At 41.8% G+C, this 19,045-nt stretch overlaps 1 protein-coding gene across 9 annotated transcripts in view; it reads right to left on the reverse strand.

The window, feature by feature from the left end:
• The window catches only part of SYNCRIP (synaptotagmin binding cytoplasmic RNA interacting protein), a 232,325-nt gene that overhangs the window by 129,462 nt on the left and 83,818 nt on the right, over positions 1 to 19,045 (reverse strand). For all 9 annotated transcript variants that reach the window (XM_033937368.1, XM_033937366.1, XM_033937364.1 and 6 more), the window contains 2 exons: positions 7,463 to 7,576; positions 639 to 815 (listed from right to left, as the gene is read on the reverse strand). In XM_033937368.1, coding sequence (XP_033793259.1) covers positions 639 to 815; positions 7,463 to 7,576 — 291 coding nt within the window. The remainder of the gene's footprint in view (positions 1 to 638; positions 816 to 7,462; positions 7,577 to 19,045) is intronic.

The raw sequence follows: 19,045 nt of genomic DNA on the forward strand, positions 1-19,045 counted from the left end.
TGGTGGGTGGGGCTCCCCATGGGAACAAAGCTGTTTACAGCTCTGCAGAGCTGCAAAAAGCTTTGTTCCCACACCGGAAGTAAGCAGATATACATTTTACCCGTTCCTGTGGTTTTATTGCAGTTAGCCACAGTAACGGGTCACCATGTCATTCTCCAGTTGGGATAGACAAGGAAACAAAGTATTTTTATTATACTTCTTTATATTATTCTACTAACTGCTTTATCTTTTGTTCAATTTTCTATCCTTCTACATTTATAATGTTCTATATAAAATCTCATGGTACATGAGATCTTTGAAATCTGAGAACACAATAAATAATGGCAGTTAAAGGCCAGCAAGTCCATCTAGTCTGCCCAACAAGGTGGCCAGAGCCCTGCTTACAATTCTGCGTAGCCACCAGTCACTAATGGTTAAATACTGACTGTCAAGTCTCCATACCAACCATTATAGGCAGCCAAATTTGATGGGAGTCTTTGTTATAACCACACATCCCCCAAGTACTGTTGAAATGCACAAACATTAAAAGAGGATCATGTTGCACAATAAGATATTCCCAATTTAATATATGCTTATTAAGAGCGATTACAAGAGACTAAACCTTCTAAAAATGTGTCCAGAGAAGAAAAGCCACTTACCAATTTAACTGCTTCTTGAGCTGCTTCTTTAGTACAAAAGGTAACAAAAGCGTATCCCCTGTTTAGGCCTGTCAGGGGATCCATCATTAAACGTAGATCCCAAATAGGTCCAGCTTTCTCAAATAATGGAACAAGTTCATCCTCAAAAAGATCTCTTGGAATCTTGCCCACAAAAATCTATGCATAAAAAATTTAACAATTCATGTCAAACAAATCTAATTGGGAGTAATTTAATAAAGCATTTTCCACACAAAAAGCATATTTTATACATAGGAAATTGGCTCCTATAAAGCTACACAGTCAGCTATATCAAGGGGAACAATTTGTCAAAGTTCAGGTGGGAGCTGAAATGTACGAACATCTTTTTTATAAAACAAAAAAACAATCACATCTTCTTTAGAGCAGATCTAACTTTATAAAGAGATTAGGTTCTTACCTTGCTAATATCTTTTCTAGTAGATAGGTGTGTAATTCTGGACAAGCAGGTAATATACCAGTGCTCACAAGCCATGCAGATGGAATCAAACTCCAGTTTTAGAATCCCTCCTCCTTCACCAGAAGGCTCTGCTGTCTGCTTCAGTTTGTCCCAAAGAAGGCGACAGCCCCGTAGAGGAAGACCTGTGAAGGAGGGGTACAGAGAAACTCCCCGAAAAACACCGCTCTGCTCTGAAATCATCATGAACAGGTTAACCATTGTCATTCACCAATCAAATCAGAAACATTAATATGGTACAAGTATAACCCCCAAAGTGTTATAGTAATAGTGTAGGCTGAAGAGCCTGAAGACCTGACTGACATGCAAACCTAGTTTGGATTCAAACATTCTGACAGAGATAATAGTAAGGCACAGGACACAAATGACAGGGCGGGGCTCTAGAATGACACACCTATCTACTTGAAAAGATATTATTAGCAAGGTAAGAACCTAACCTCTTTTTCTAGTGCAACAGGTGTGTCATTCTGGACGAGCGTGACATACAAAAGCAGTCCCAGAAATCTAAGGCGAGAACATTGCGCTGGCCCATAACACTGAGGACCCAAAGGCGGAGTCCTTCCTTGCTGCTACATTCACTCTGTAAAACATGAAAAATGTATGTAGAGTGGACCAGGTCGCTCCCATATAAATCTCCTTGGGAGAGACCACCCAAGTTTCCGCCCACAAAGCAGCCTTCTAGATGAATGTGCCTTTACGGAAATTGGCAACTTGTTTCCCACCAGCAATATATGCTGACTAAGGAGCCCATCTGGAAATCATGGCTTTGGAAACCAACTGGCACAACTGGGTAAACCTCTCTGAGACTACCTACTGCTCTCATGCTCCTCTATCTACTAACAACAGTCTCCTACTCCCGTAAGGCTCCCTGGTATTTTCCGTACCACAGAGAACTGAAGCAGAAATGCCGAGTACTGGAGCTTAAATGGGAAAAAAAAAATCTAAATCCCCCGCAGAAGGACAGTCTTAGAGGAACAGTATTAAGTTCTATAATACAGTACTAAAAAAAGCAAGGAAGAATCACCAGATCCAATAACCAGAGCAGTACATTGTTTAACATCTGGTGCTCCTTAACCTCTAAAAACAACTCTATTCTCTCTTCCTCTCCAGCAGCAGACAACATAGCAAAATTCTTCAATGAATAATAATAATAACTTTATTCTTCTATACCGCCACAATCAAACAATTTCTCAGCGGTTTACATCGAAGAGAGCTGGACAATCAGTGAAGTACAAAATACAAATAGCAAAAGTGCAATATATTTCTTAAGAATAATCAAAGTAGAATTATTGCAATTATTATAGAATTATTGCAATTGATGTAACTTCTATTTAGGAAATGACTCAAATAGTAGTCTTAATTTCTTTCCAAAAAGCGCCATAGGTCAACCTGGCTCCACTAATGTAATTACCTAACCAGGACTGCTGTTTACTTGCTTGAAACATAAAAGTCCTATTCAAAAATGAGCTGTATCTACAACCAGTAATCTTTGGATAGGCAAATAAATTACAATTTCTGTTCTCCTCATGCAGTTGTATAGCACAAAATGAGACAAAAGATAAGTAGGGGCCAGTCCCCAAATCAACTTAAAACAAATACAAGAGAATTTAAATATTACTCGTGCCTCCACCGGTAACCATTGTAGCAATCTATAGTAGGGACTAATATGATCTCTTTTCTTCAGCCCGAATATTAGACGGCCAACCGTGTTCTGTACTATTCTCAATTTTCTCATTGTTTTTTTAGGTACACTTAAATAAACAATATTGCAATAATCCGATATAGATAGAACCAATGCCTGTACCAATAATCTAAGGATAGAGGATCAAAATATTTTTTGATAGTCTTTAGTTTCCATGGTGCAAAAAAGCACTTCTTCACCACTAAGTTTGTATGTTCAACCATAGATAGATGTGTGTCTAATGTAACTCCTAATATTTTTATAGATTTAGAAATCGGGTAATCATGACCCATTTAAGTGAAACATAAGAAGGAGGGGTACGCAGATACTCCCCCAAGAAACAAATCTGTTCTACATGTATCACATAATATTTAAAACATGAAAGATTGAAACATATAACGAGGTGGAACAAATTAGCCACCTACATGACTGCAACCTGCATTAACAGTCTTAAGGCTCTGAAGGATACCCCCTCAATGCAATGAAATAGCATTGGCGTCCTTTATCCTTGCCTTTACTGGATAAAGGAAAGAAACAAGATAACCAAATTTTCAGGCATTTCTGAGGCAGTAAGCAAGCTAATGAGCATCTCAGAGGGCGGGCTTCAGGAATGATGTGCCTATTTACTAGATAGAAGATTATCAAGGTAAGTACTTAATCTTCCCTTTAAGTGCAATAAGCACATCATGCCTGAACTTTTGGGATGTATCAAAGCAGTCCATGGAATCTAGAGTGGGACAGATGAGCCTGCTGCATCCGAACGATCCGAATGTGGAGTCAAATTTTGCCACCATGTCTACCCTGTAAAATTTTGTGAAAGTATGGAGGGAGGACCATGTGGCTGATCTTCAAATTTCTTCAGGTGAAACTGCTGTAGTCTCCGCCCAAGCGGAGGATGCTCCCCTTGTGGAATGCATCTTTAAGGGAACAGGATAAGCTTTACAGAATGACATGGTGACAAAATTCATCATCGTTCCCATCCCTGCAGATAACTGCGGGAAATAATCCCATGTCATTTTCTAGTGTCTATTTCAACCTCAGTCTTTCTACACCAGTATTCTTCAAAGCAAAGCTTGTGGGTCAGTGGTTGTGGCCATTCATACTCTGATTCTTCCCTCTCTCTTTAAAGAATGACATGAAGATGGTTTCCTGCGGTTATCCGCGGGGACGGGAACGGTGATGAATTTTGTCACCGTGTCATTCTTTAATAAGCTTTCCACTCCCAATATAGGTGAAGAAAGGGCCATACGAATCCACTTTGAAATGGTCGCTTTAGAAGCTAGTTAACCCTTACAGGACGCACCTGTCAGCAAATAGAGATGATCCAAGAGTCGAAACTCATTTGTCATGTCCAAATAAAGCAGCACTCTGCTAACATCCAGCAATTTCAGGCCTTGGTCCATTTCTTGGATCCTGAAAGCATGATAGAGGGTAGCCATACTTCCTGGTTGAAATGAAAATTGGAAACCACTTTCTGCAAGGGAGTACAGTACGCAGTGTTACTCCAGACTCCGAAATTCTGAGAAAAGGTTCTTTGCATGAGCTTGCAATTCCAATACCATTAAGCTAAAGTGATGCCACTAAAATTGTCATTTTAACTTTGAGGTCCAACAATGATGCCTGCTGCAGAGGCTCATAAGAAGCTCTAGTGAGCACCCATAGGACAATATTAAGACTCCCCAATGGAAAATGGCGTCTACTGGAGAACAGAAGCACAAAGCCCCCTTCTGAGCCCTGGCCACATTTGTGTGCGAGGCCAAGAACTTCCTGTTCACTTGAGGGCTGAAACACAAAAGACCTGCTATTTGAACTTTGAGGGAGCCCACTTCCAGGCCTTTTTCAAGTCCCTCCTGCAGGAATGCTAAGATCAAAGAGATCGCAGCTGAGACTAGATCCTCACTCTTCTGTACGCACAAGACCTGGAAACACTTCCAGGCTTTCACATAGGCAGTTAAAATTGTCTGCTTCTTAGATTATAGGATAGTGGCATTCACCATGTCTGAATACCCTTTGAATGTTAAGGTTGTGCACTCAAGATCCTTGCAGTAAGACCAAAGCGCTCCATATCCTCCAGGGCGATTGGGCCCTGTGTGAGCAACCCTGGATGGTATGGAGTCTAAGACTCTGGTATCTTTACAGACAGAGATCTGCATACCACGGATGCTTCGGCCAGTCTGGTGCTACAAGAACTACCAGCCCTGGGTGTGACATTATTCTTCTCAGGACTCTGTCTATCATGGGTCACAGAGGGAAGACATACAGAAGCCCTACCTTTGGTCATGGTTGCACCAGGGTGTCCAAGCTGTTGTTGCCTGGCTTGTACCTTCAACTGAACAGCCCTGCTTTCTTATTGGCTGCTGACGCCATCAAATCGAACATCGGGTGCCCTCCAATGACAAACAATGCTGTTGAACCCCTTGAAAGGGTGCCCATTCTCCAGGTTCTAGGGTTTTCCGGCTGAGAAAATCTGCTTGCACGTTGTTGTTTTCCTGTTACATGTGCCATCAAAAGAGCCTTTAGGTGGATCTCTGCCCACAGAAACAACAGTGTAGAGCAGCACTCTTAGTGCCCCCCTGCCAACTGACATAGGCTACCGCCATTGCATTGTCTGAGAAAACTTGCACAGCTTTGTTTTACAATGTGCTTACAAACACTTGCAGCGCCCAGCAGATGGCTCTCAGCTCCAACTGGTTGACTGACCATTTTTTGTGGAAGGGAGACCAGTGTCCCTGAACTGGACGCCCTTCACAATGTGCTCCCCTCCCCTCCCCATATAGGATGGCATCAGTAGTCAGAATAACCCATGAGGAGATGCGGAGTGGAACTCCTTGGGTCAGAGACTAAGGCTCTAGCCACCAATTTAGACAGATGCGACTCTGCTGTCCAAGATGGATGCATCCGTTAACGCCTCGCTGTGGGCACTAGCAGTATAGAAGCACATCCTGGAGAAGCCTAAGTGCACCCTTGCCCAGGGAACCACACCTGTAGTTGCTACAACTGACTCCAGCAGGTGATGCCAGCCTGTCCCGAAACTCCTTGAAATGCCGCTTGAGTCACTCTGCAGGCTTCTGGTAGAAACGCTTTTTTTCTCCTCTCTGTTGAACACAATGCCCAGACACTCCAGGAACTATGTCAGCTCCAGCTGGCTTTTCCAAAAGTTGACCACACAGCCAAGGTTTTGCAGAAGCTAACCACACAATGCACTGCCATCCATCCTTCAGATTCGGTCGAGGCTCTTATCAGCCAATTGGATTTACCTATATCTATATTTACCTATATAGATGTGCTGCTATCATCACCTTGGTTCAGGTGCGTGGCCAGTCCAAACAACATGGCTGAGAACTAGAAGTGCTGCTCCAGAACATGTACTTTTAAGAACTTCCTGTGCTCTGGGAAAAATGAGAATGTGCAGATTGGCCTCTGTCAACTTCAGAGGGGCGAAAAATTCCCCTGGTACCACCAAAGCAATGACTGACCTCACTGTCTCCAAACAGAAATAGGATTACTGCACAGGTCCTGGACCAGTTGGGCCGCCGCATGAGCGGACTGCTGGGCATGATGGACCTCAGGTCTGACCCAGCGAAGGCATTGCTTATGTTCAAGGTCACATTGACAGACTTGAGATCCAGAATTGACCTCCAGACTTAGTATCTTTTGGACACTATAAAGTATATGGAGTATCTGCCTAAACCTGATTTGGTACAGCTTCTATGGCTGCTTTTTCTGGTCTTCCTGTTGGAGAGTCCACAAAAAGGTCCGGGAGGAAATGAAAGGACTTGAGCTTTTGTACTCTTCCTGAATAATCTCAAGTACCCAGCGGTCTGAAGTGATCCCTACTCACACCTTCCGATAGGCTGTTAACCTCCCACTGGTGCAAATTTATCTAGTGTTTAATTTACTTTTGTAGATCATATTAAATAATGAATTCATATTTAAAATGATTTTGCTTTCTTTCGCACATTTCACTGCACAAAAACATTTTCGAAATGCATTGATATCAAAAGAAACTTTCTTAGTTACACTATGAAAGTTAAGTTTCTGCAGAATCTACTGTTCAGTTTTCATATAAAAAAAAAAGCACTTTAGAGCATGAGCCTTGACAAACTGTCTTTGGATTTAGAGTCCATTAACTGAGAGCTCTAAAACCATCTATGGACTGTTTGCCTTTGATTTCAGCCTTCTATCCCATGACTCCTAAATAACTACTCATTACTTTTCCCTTTCTCTGTCCCCAGAGAGCCTGCCATTACCACTACTCACCCAACTCTAGCAATCCTCTCTTCTTCGTACTCCCAGCCAGCATCCCAACTCCAGCTAGTTTCCCCCCCTACCTCTGACTTTGCTGGTTCTGGATGCTGTTATCACTGCAAAAGCAACTTTTTGTCACAACTACTGTGACTAAGTTTCAGTTGCACAGTACCTGAACTCCAGAAAAAACCCTGAGATCTGAAAGCTCATGAATATGGCAAATCAAAGTTTGGGCATCGTACAGCTCAAACCAGTAAAGTACAACTCTTCCAACAGGCAATTCTGGGTATCATGGCACAACATTTGCATGGAATCCGCAATTTGTTGAACTTTGCTATACTGTATTTTGCAAGCCCAACTAAGAGTCTTTGAATATTTGTTTGTTCCCCTCTATTTCCTTACCTCAGTACCAACTGAAGGCTGATGTCCTGAATGTACAATATCTGGAGGCGGTCCACCATACTTTCTTTGTCCAGTGGTCACATCTAGTGTGTACCCTGTCCTTTCCAATAGAGCCTAGAAGGATTAGAAAGATAGATAAAAAATATTATAACAAGTAGACCCTTCACATGATCAATTCAGTTAGCAGCTATTTTAATTAAGGAACACTAGTAACTCACAGTATGATTACTGCAATTCAATGTACACAGGTCTTTCCAGTTGTAGCCTCAATAGACTGCAACTTCTTCAAAATACTGATGCTCAACTGATCTATAACAGTGCTACGATCACATAACTCCTCTCATAAAATAGCTACATTGGCTACCTATTCATTCCTTAATAAAATTTAAAATCCTCACTCTTGCATATAGAGCTATTCATGAAGGTGTACCTACTTAGCTGTCCTCCTTTACTCTTCCATATACTCCCACACGCTGTATACAATCATTAAATGATCTTTTAGTAATGCCTCCCCCATCGCAAAAAAAAAATAATAATAATAATAAATTTTTAAAAAAAATGGAGTCCAAAAAGGGAGCCCCTTCTGATGATTCAGACAGGTCGTGACCTGTTTGGGTCGCCGCAGGAGCGGGCTGCCGGGCAGGATGGACCTATGGTCTGACCCGGCGGAGGCACTGCTTATGTTCTTAACATGCAAATCAGCATTCTTTTAGCTTACTTCTTTATGGAACTCTCTACCGTATACACTCCGAATGACAAATTCAAACCTAGAATGGTGATCAAAACTGAAAGCTTATCTATTCCAGTCTGTTTTTGATATCTCTTAAATTGTTTATATTTATTTGTATTTATATACCGCTCTTCGATACAATATCAGTGGGGTGTACATCAATTAAAAAGGAAAAGAACGCCAAATATTCATGACAGAATGATAAAAGAAAAAATAGATAAAATTTAAAAAATTTAAAAAATAAAAAATTTAGTTACAATAGTCCAAGAAGCCTAATTGAATAATAAAATCAAATCATAAAGAAAGAAACATGCTAAAACTAAAATAAGCAAACTAAACAGGAAATGCCAATCCAAATAAATGAGTTTTTAACTTGGCTCTAAACGTAATATAAGTAGGTTCAGCACGAAGTTCATTAGGAAGTGAGTTCCAACAAAAAGAGTACTGATGCAAAAAAAGCAGAATTTTAGGTTGCTTTAAGTTTAACCAGATGGATTGGTGGACAGTCAATCTATTAAAATTTTCTGACCTCATTAATCGTGAAGGATTATATGGTACAAGAAGTTTTGCAAGATAGTCAGATTGCCCACTCTAACACTTTAAACGCTAGTGTCAATGCTTTAAACATCAACCCGAATTGTATTGGTAAATTGAACTTTTGTTAAAAGGTGCAGATGACACTGAATGTTATTTTTATCTCTACTTTTAAAAAGAGATTAGGTTCTTACCTTGCTAATATCATTTCTAGTAAATAGGTCAGGGATGTCAAACTCAATCACATAAGGGGCCAAAATCTAAAACATAGGGTAAGTCACGGGCCAAATTTTTTATTAAGATACTTAGGTGTCCTTTTATTAAGGTACACTAACCGATTTAGCATGCGCTAAATGTGCACCTTTGTAAAAGGACCCCTTAGTAGAAGTATAGGATTACAACTTCTCCAACCCCACGCCTGCTCTATGATATAAACAGAATAAATAAAAAAGCCTTTTCCTCTCTCTTTTAGGACCTAGTTCATGCCTGCTGTCTAACACCAGCTTTGGTCTGTCCCAATATGTTGATGTTTATGTAAGGTCATGGGCCATGCATTTGATACACCACCTTTCTGTGTTACAACTAAAACGGTTTACCTGACTTACACAACAGACCTGAGAAGCAGGTAGAAGGTAGTGACATTCAATCAGAGAACACTGAGAAGCAGGAGAAAGACAGTGTTAGGCAGACAGAGAGAGCACTAAAAGCAGAAGTACAGTGAAGTGACAGACAGCTATAGCTAGAGGGCACCGAGAATCAGGAATAAAAACAGTGAGAGGCAGGTAGGAGCATAGCGATGGCAGCGTGGCAAGTAGGTAGAGAGCTACAAGAAGCAGAGAAAGCAATGACAAGTAGGTAGAGAGAACTTTGAAGAGGGCTGAGAACAATGATAGACAAGTAGAGATAGTACTGTTAGGTAGACATCCCTCCCCCCCGTCTCTGCTTTGCGGGCTTCTGCAGTCTATTATGCCTCATTCTCAAGACTCCTCCCATCTACCGGCAGCATTTTAATACTTTTTCCTTAGTTTGTCACAATAAAGTGGGCGGTACCATCCGGCCCCAGAAAACAGAAGCGCTGCCTCTGAGCTACGTGAGCCGCCTCAGATCTGCACAACCCAGCTGTTGGTATAAACGTACAACGCCAGAACCAGGCGCAGGCCACAGAAACCAAAGAGGGGCTCAACAGCGCACAACCATCTCCAGGCGAAGTGCAGCTCCACCAATGTGAAAAGGAGCCACTTCGAAATTGGAGGGAACGTGCTATGGCACAGCTCCGATTTTAATGTGGCTCCTTTTCACATTGGCGGGGCTGCACTGCACCTGAAGGAACGGCAGGCCAAATCTCGGTGATGGCAGGAATTTTTTGGCGAGCCAGAGCTTAGCTTGGCTGAAATAGGTTATCATTCTGGATAGTAAGGCATTCTCCCCATGCTCATGAGCCAGGTTTTCAACTCCGCCTCCTTCTACCAAGTGCTCTGCAGCCCCCTTCAGTTTGTACCAAAGCAGGTGATAGCCCTAAATAGGAGGGGTAAAGGAAGACTTCCAAAAATACAGTGCTATTCTGCTCTGATGTATAACAATCATGTTAAACATTGCAATGGAACAATCCAAACTTCAGCACAACCATACAAATCAGAAACATTTATGGAGTTCAAACATTCTCCAATCTGCTAGAGCAATACATTATTCTTAATACCCTTGAGGGCTGTCAGACATCAAAATCCCAGCTTGGATTGAACCATCAAGACAGAGCAGTGTCTCCAACATTTTTAGCACACTGAACAGAGCAAATGTAGAACAAAAATGATTTTTGCAAAACTAGCAAAAAATTAAATTTGAGAATTTATTTAAACTTTTATTTAAATTTATTTAAAGTTTTTTAAGCTATGTATGGGTAACAGTGAAACTAAAGTAGATAGAATTGCTAATCAAGCGATAGATGTGCTTGTTTTGAGTGCAAATTAACTCAAACAACGGCTCAATAGTCAACAAGCAAACATGCATTTCATCATACACCATCTGCAGTTCTCTTTTTTTCAATTTAATTTCTGTCAGAGCTGAAAATCCAAGTCTGCAAATATAAGAAGATCCCAGTGTTCTCCTCAGAAATTTTTTCCTTCTGGGTGGCATGAAAAAGTAGCTGGGTGGGGCGGAACAGGGAAATTTGGTGATGGGGAAAATTAAATGTGCATTATTTTTATTAGTTAATTATTATTAATTATTTTGCAATGCTCAATATGACTTCCTTTTTTTAAGGTTGACATTTAGGCAGTGTTCCAGTAGCATTTAAGCCACCCTTGTAAAAAAGTAATGGAGATCCTCTTATTCCGAATAACTTACTGGCCAGTATCAAATCTTCCATTTCTTTCAAAACTACCGTATTTGAGAGAGTGGTATTCAACTAACTTCAAACTCATGTTGAATCAGTTAATACTTTGCACCCCCAGCAATCTGTTTTTTGTGTAAGACAAAGCACAGACAGTAGTTCCTGCCTTAGGGCTCCTTATACAAAGCTGCAATAGCAATTCTGCCACAGCAAATGCACTGAAGCCCATAGGAACTGAATGGACTTTGGTGAATTTGACATGAGAGAATCGCTACTGTGGTTTTGTAAAATGGGTTCTTACTGCGTGAACTCCATAGTACGCCTTAGAACGCCAGACGGGAATTATGTGGAAACAGATTCCGATAAAGCCAAACTGCTGAATGATTACTTCTGCTCGGTCTTTACCTGCGAGGCACCAGGGCACGGGCCAAGGCTGGAAATGAAGCAAAGCATGGAAGATCCATTTCAGAATTTTGAGTTCACACCTGCTGATGTTTACAGTGAACTGTCAAGACTTAAGGTGAACAAAGCCATGGGACCGGACAATTTGCACCCAAGAATGCTCAGAGAGCTAAGCGATGTTCTGGCGAAACCGTTAGCAGTACTCTTCAATCTCTCCCTAAGTACGGGGAGAGTCCCCCTGGACTGGAAAACAGCCAACGTCATTCCTCTGCACAAAAAAGGTTGCAGAGCAGAGGCTGCAAATTACAGACCAGTAAGTCTCACATCAGTAGTATGTAAACTCATGGAAACTTTACTTAAAGGGAAACTAGACACGATTTTGGACGAGGGGAACCTAAGGGATCCCTGTCAACATGGATTCACTAGGGGTAGGTCATGCCAATCCAATCTAATCAGCTTCTTTGATTGGGTGACGGGAAAGTTAGACTCGGGAGAGTCTCTGGACATAGTGTACTTGGATTTCAGTAAAGCTTTTGACAGTGTCCCACACCGCAGACTATTGCACAAGATGAAGTCGATGGGGTTAGGTGAGAAACTAACTGCATGGGTCAACGATTGGCTGAGTGGAAGACTTCAGAGGGTGGTGGTCAACGGCACCCTCTCTGAGACATCGGAAGTGACTAGCGGAGTGCCGCAGGGCTCGGTCCTGGGACCATCCCTTTTCAACATATTCATAAGGGACTTGACCCGAGGGCTTCAGGGTAAAGTAACACTGTTCGCCGACGACACCAAACTGTGTAATATAGTAAATGAAAGCAATCTCAAGGATAATATGACGCAGGATTTGATCACGTTGGAAAACTGGTCCTCGACATGGCAGCTAGGCTTCAACGCTAAGAAATGTAAGGTCATGCATCTCGGCTGCGGAAATCCATGCAAAACTTACACCTTAAATGGGGAAACACTAGCTAGGACTTCAGAAGAACGGGACTTGGGAGTAATCGTCAGTGCAGATATGAAGGCTGCCAAACAAGTGGAGCAGGCCTCATCCAAGGCAAGGCAAATGTTGGGATGTATCAATAGAGGCTTCATCAGCCGCAAACCTGAAGTCATAATGCCGCTTTACAGAACCATGGTGAGACCTCACCTGGAATACTGTGTGCAATTTTGGAGACCACACTACCAAAAAGATGTGCTTCAAGCTGAATCTGTCCAGCGAATGGCCACTAGAATGGTCTCCGGACTCAAGAGTCTCTCATACGAAGAAAGACTGGGCAAACTACAGCTATACACACTTGAGGAGCGTAGAGAAAGGGGAGACATGATTGAGACATTTAAGTACATCACAGGTCGTGTCGAGGCGGAAAGCGATATATTCTTCCCCAGGGGACCCTCGGTCACAAGGGGGCACCCGCTCAAACTCAGAGGAGGGAAATTTAATGGTGACACCAGGAAGTATTTCTTCACAGAAAGGGTTGTAGATCACTGGAACAAACTTCCAGTGCAGGTGGTCAAGGCCACCAGCGTGCTAGACTTTAAGAATAAATGGGACATCCACGTGGGATCCCTGTGGGGGTCGAGCTAAGGATCTGGGTCATTAGCACTCAGACTTGATGGGGTGGGTCAGAAGAGTGGGCAGACTTGATGGGCTGTAGCCCTTTTCTGCCGTCATCTTTCTAGACCAGTAGTAGGCAAACTCAGTCAAAAGAGCCAAAATCAGAAGTACAACGATTAAGATTTATTTTGAGAGCCATACCCCATGCCTGCTTGCGCTACGACGGCTACATCAACCCAACTGACACCCCGCTCGTCCGCACGTAGTCAAAAATCGATTCGTGGCAGAGCCTAGAGAATGGAACGGGGGGGGGGAACTGTCTCCGTACCCGCCCTATGAGCTCGGTCCCCATCCCCGCAAATCACCTGATCCCATCCACCCAAGCCTCAAATAGTTTTATACTGAACTTATTATATTAAAGTATAAAAAGAAACAATATTCTGTACAATTGTCAATTTATAAATCAGCGTCTTCTCCCCACTCTCTCTTCCCCATTTCCCTTCAGCGTCCTTAGCCCACTCTCTCTCCACTTCCCTTCAGCGCACGCACATAAAAACAAGCAAGTAATTTTCTATCATTTTCATTCTATTCATTCATAGAAATTAAAGTCTAAATAATGTCAGTCACATTACAAAAATAATTCCCTGCAGTCAAGCTTGCAAGAACTACTAGATGTCTTTCAGCAGCTCCCCTCCCTCCCTCCCCCTTATCTTTGTGGTCAAGTCAAAATGATCTACCAACAATAAAATTTAAAAAAACACAAAGCACAGAGGATTGTTTGTGTGTCTTTTTATAATTTTATGTATCTAAATTATATAGACCGTTTAGTTCTAAACGGCATAGAAATTTTTTAAAATAAATAAAAACTTGTGAATGTGAAGAGTCGCAAACAGGTCTATCTGAGAAGTCTCCCAAAGAGAGAATATCTGCAGAGTTGAGTGTCCACTTATGTGGTTGGAGAAACCTGCTGAATCTGCCTGCAAGAGAATAATGCTGTTCTTGAATGTATACTGCTTTCAAAAATATATTGCGAGTAATCACCCAGTTCCAGGTCTTCTAGGCGTGTTAACAAAGAAGGAAAAAGCCCATGCCTCCTTGGAATTAGGACAGAGAGTCACCATGTGCTGAAATATTTCGAAAGCATCTTAGATTGCTCTGAGTTCCAAAAGACATGGATAGAAAAAAACTGGTTGAACAGATTAGCAACTTTTAGGTGTGAATACAGTCCAGATAAACTCCGCAAGCATAGGATGAGGAGTGCATAGTCAGAACCTTCTGATGTGAAGGTGAGAAGAACAAAAAAAAACCCTGGAAAGGAAGAAGGAGCTCACCCAGCACTGCAGAGATTGTTAAAGTGTAAAGCGTTGAGACAATGGATCCCGAGCTTCAGACTACTGACATAAAAAAATAATATCATAAGAATAGCCTTACTGGGTCAGACCAATGGTCCATTAAGCCCAGTAGCCCGTTCTCACAGTGGCCAATCCAGGTCACTAGTACCTGGCTAAAACCCAAGGAGTAGCAACATTCCATGCTGCCAATACAGGGCAAGCAGTGGCTTCCCCCATGTCTTTCTCAATAACAGACTATGGACTTTTCCTCCAGGAACTTGTCCAAACCTTTCTTAAAGCCAGCTACGCTATCCGCTCTTACCACATCTTCTGGCAACGCGTTCCAGAGCTTAACTATTCTGAATGAAAAAAAATTTCCTCCAGTTGGTATTAAAAGTATTTCCCTGTAACTTCATCGAATGTCCCCTAGTCTTTGTAAGTTTTTGAGTGAAAAAAAATCAGTCCACTTGTACTCGTTCTACTCCACTCAGGATTTTGAAGACTTCAATCATATCTCCCCTCAGCCATCTCTTTTCCAAGCTGAAGAGCCCTAACCGTTTTAGTCTTTCCTCATACAAGAGGAGTTCCATCCCCTTTACCATCTTGGTCGCTTCTTCTTTGAACCTTTTGTAGCGCCACTATATCTTTGTTTGAGATAAGGAGACCAGAATTGAATGCAATACTCCAGATGATGTTGCACCATGGAGCGAAACAGAGGCATTATGATATTGTTAGTTTTATTAACCATTCCTTTTTTAATAATTCCCAGCATCCTGTTTGCTTTTTTGGCCACCGCACATTGGGCGGAAGGTTTCATCGTATTGTCTACAATGATACCCAGATCCTTTAATTGGGCGCTAACCCCCAAGGTGGACCCTAGCATTCAGTAAGTGTGATTCAGGTTATTCTTCCCAATGTGCATCACTTTGCATTTGTCCATATTAAATTTCATCTGCCACCGGCTAGAGGGTGCAAATATAAGAGACAACATCAACAACTGCTATCATATCAAGCAGCCATATGGGGTAAAGACCTAGAAAAACTAATTGCACATACAAACAACTATGAAGAATTCAGGAAACACCTAAAAACTTACCTATTCTTGAAATACTTAGGCAACGAACCGGAACATCAACCCCCCTCGTAACATCATCACATAACTAAACTTGCAAACTGTTAACCCCAACCCCTAATCACTAACTACGAACACTCTATTCAATTCACGGAATATTTCTACTTCTGTGCAAACAGCTTGGCACTTCCTGGCCTTGCAACACACAAACTACTGTTAACATTATTAATATTATCAGATGTAGACTGCTTTACTCTTTAATTCATTGCACGAGATGTATACTGCTATACTCTTTAATTCATTGTACGTAAAGTTTCTCTTTATTGTATTGAGATGTACACTGCTAAACTCTTTAATTCATTGTACGTAAAGTTTCTCTTTATTGTATTGAGATGTACACTGCTAAACTCTTTAATTCATTGTACGTAAAGTTTCTCTTTATTGTATTGAGATGTACACTGCTAAACTCTTTAATTCATTGTACGTAAAGTTTATCTTTATTGTATTTACATTTTCTTTTATTGTATTCATAGTTTCTTTTATTGTAAACCACCTAGAAGTCGCAAGATAGCTGGCGGTATATAAAAATAAAGTTGTTATTATTATTATTATTATTTGGACGCCCACTCTTCCAATTTCCTACGGTCCGCCTGCAATGTTTCACAATCCGCATGCATTTTAACAACTTTGAACAGTTTAGTGTCATCTGCAAATTTAATCACCTCACTCGTCATTTCAATTTCTAGATCATTTATAAATGTTAAATAGCACCGATCCCAGTACAGACCCCTGCGGCAATCCACTATTTACTCTCCACCATTGAGAAAAATTACCACTGAACCCTACCATCTGTTTTCTATCCGATAACCAATTTCTAATCCACAACTGAACTTTGCCACCTATCCCATGACTCTTTAATTTTCTCAGGAGCCTCTCGTGAGGAACTTTATCAAAAGCTTTCTGAAAATCTAGATACACTATATCAACCAGCACACCTTTATCCACATATTTATTCACACCTTCAAAGAAGTCAAGCAAATTTGTGAGGCAAGGTCTCCCTCGGCTGAACCCATGCTGACTCAGTCTCATTAAATCATGTTTGTCTACATGTTCCACAATTTTATTTTTTATAATTGTTTCAACCATTTTTGTCTGGCACCGAAGTGAGGCTTACCGGTCTGTAATTTCCCAGATCTCCCCTGGAGCCCTTTTTAAAAATCAGTGTAACATTGGCCACCCTCCAATCTTCATGTACTATAGACCACTGTTCTTCAACCGGTGCCGGTCCACAGAAAATTTCTGCCGGTCCGCACATGGCCGGCGAGATCGAGTCGGCAGTTAAATTTCCTGCCAACTGCAGTTCCTGATGACTGCTGTTCCTCCCAGCCTCAGGCGATTAAGACAGGCTGCCGACGTTGGGGCCTTCCCTCTGTGAGTCTCGCCTGTTCGAAAACAGGAAGTTGAAACAAAATAGGCGGGACTCAGAGAGTGAAGGTCCCAACGTCAGCAGCCTTTCTTGATCGCCACCCCTGCCGAGTTGCTGAAGAGGGCTGCGGGGAAGGTGCAAGTGGAAGGGAGAGCGCTGCAAGTACAAGGGAGATGGTCAGCGTGTGCGAGCAAGATCCTGGGGAACCTTCAACAGTGGCTGTCTCCCCTCCCAGCAGCTCTCCTACATGCCAGGGCAGTGATTCACCGGCAACTTCCTCTTTCCTCAGAGGAGGCAATGGACCCAAGGCTGCCTAAGTAAATCACTGCTGCAGGCAAGTACTGAGAACTGTTGGAAGGGGAGGAAGCCACTATAGGAGGCTGGGAAGCTGCTGGATAAAGGGGGAGCTGCTACTGGACCTGGAGGGAGGTAGAAGGAGAGATGCTGCTGGGAGGGGAGGAGGGAAAGGGATGGGAAGAAAGTTAATGTTAGATAGGGGGGAGGAGGGAAGGGAGAAGGAAAAAAGGAAGGAGGGAAGAGAGAAGGAAAAAAGGAAGGAAACAGCTGGCAGGGAGATTACAGGAGGGGAAGGGGATCAAGGTGGACTGGAGCGATCAGATGAGGGAAAGGGGGGGAGAGAGGAATGAGAAAGTAGAGAGAGATTGATGCTGGAAAGGGGGTCAGCAGAGAAATGAGAAAAGGGATAGATGCTAGATCTGGTGTAGGAGAGAGAAAAATGAAGAAAGCAGTGAAGCTGGAATGAATGATGTAAAAAGGAGCGAGGAGGCACAAGCTGGAAGGACAGGGGAGAGGGGCATAGAAAGAAGTCATATACGGTACATATGGAAGGGGGAGAGGGCAGACAGTGGATGGAACGCGCAGATGCTGGATTGAAAAGACAGGGCAGATGCTGGAAGGAAAAGAGTGAAAAGAAGATGAAAACAGAAACCAGAGACAACAAAAGGTAGAAAAAAATAATTTTATTTCTATTTTGTCATTAGAATATATCAGATTTGAAATATATAACCTGCTAGAAACATAACTGGGGACTGCAGTATCTGTTAGCATGATATTTCTGTGTAGCATTCTATAATAACTTGGCTTGTTCAGTTTTCTTGATAGTAGAGGGGATATATGTGAAGGGGAGGGGAGACAGGAGTTTTGTTGGTCTGTGCTCTGTATATTTGTATTTATAAAATCTCAATTGTTTAGAACATTGTTTTTTTTATACTTTAATAAAATACGTTCAATATAAAATCATAACTACGGCTTGTGCAGATGGGATCAGATGTTTGCGGGGACCGAGCTCGCGGAGATGGGGGCGGAAATGTTTTTTTTTTAATTTCAGTCTTAATAGTTTGCCGGTCCACAAAATAATTATTTTATTTCTGCCGGTCCAAGGGTGTAAAAAGGTTGAAGAATACTGCTATAGATGATTTTAGTGACAGGTTACAAATCACTAACAGCAGGTCAGCAATTTCATGTTTGAGTTCTTTTAGTACCCTGGGATGTATACCATTCAGTCCTGGCGATTTATCACTTTTTAACTTGTTGATTTGGCTCAGATTCACCAAGATTTCTTTCAATTCCTCCGCATCATCACCCTTGAAAACCATTTCCGGTTCAGGTAGACCTCTTACATCTTCCTCCGTAAAGACCAAAGCAAAGAATTCATTCAGTCTTTCTGCTATGGTCTTACCCTCCCTGAGCATCCCTTTCGTTCCTTCCTTTCGCTCCTTGATCAAACAGTCCCATAGATTCCCTCACAGGTTTTCTGCTTCTAATGTACCTAAAAAAAATTGCTGAGTTTTTGCCTCTTTTGAAAGTTTCTCTTCATATTCTTTGTTAGCTGTCTATCAATGCTTTGCATCTAACTTCCCAGTGCTTATGTTTCTTCTTATTTTCTTCATTCGGATCCTTTTTCCATTCTTTAAAGGATGTTGTTTTGGTTCTAATAGCCTCTTTCACTTCACCTTTTAACCACACCGGCTCTCGTTTCCTCTTCTTTCCACCTTTGCTGATACATGGAATACATCTGGTCTGGGCTTCCATGACGGTATTTTTAAATAACATCCACACCTGGTTTACAGTTCTAACCTTTCCAACTGATCATTTTAGCTTCTTTTTAACCATTTTTCTCATTTTATCATAGTCGCCCTTTCCAAAATTAAACGCCCCTACAGTAGATTTCTTTTGCAACGTTACTC

The sequence above is a fragment of the Geotrypetes seraphini genome, chromosome 3 (assembly GCF_902459505.1).
Source record: "Geotrypetes seraphini chromosome 3, aGeoSer1.1, whole genome shotgun sequence".
NCBI lineage: Eukaryota > Metazoa > Chordata > Amphibia > Gymnophiona > Dermophiidae > Geotrypetes > Geotrypetes seraphini.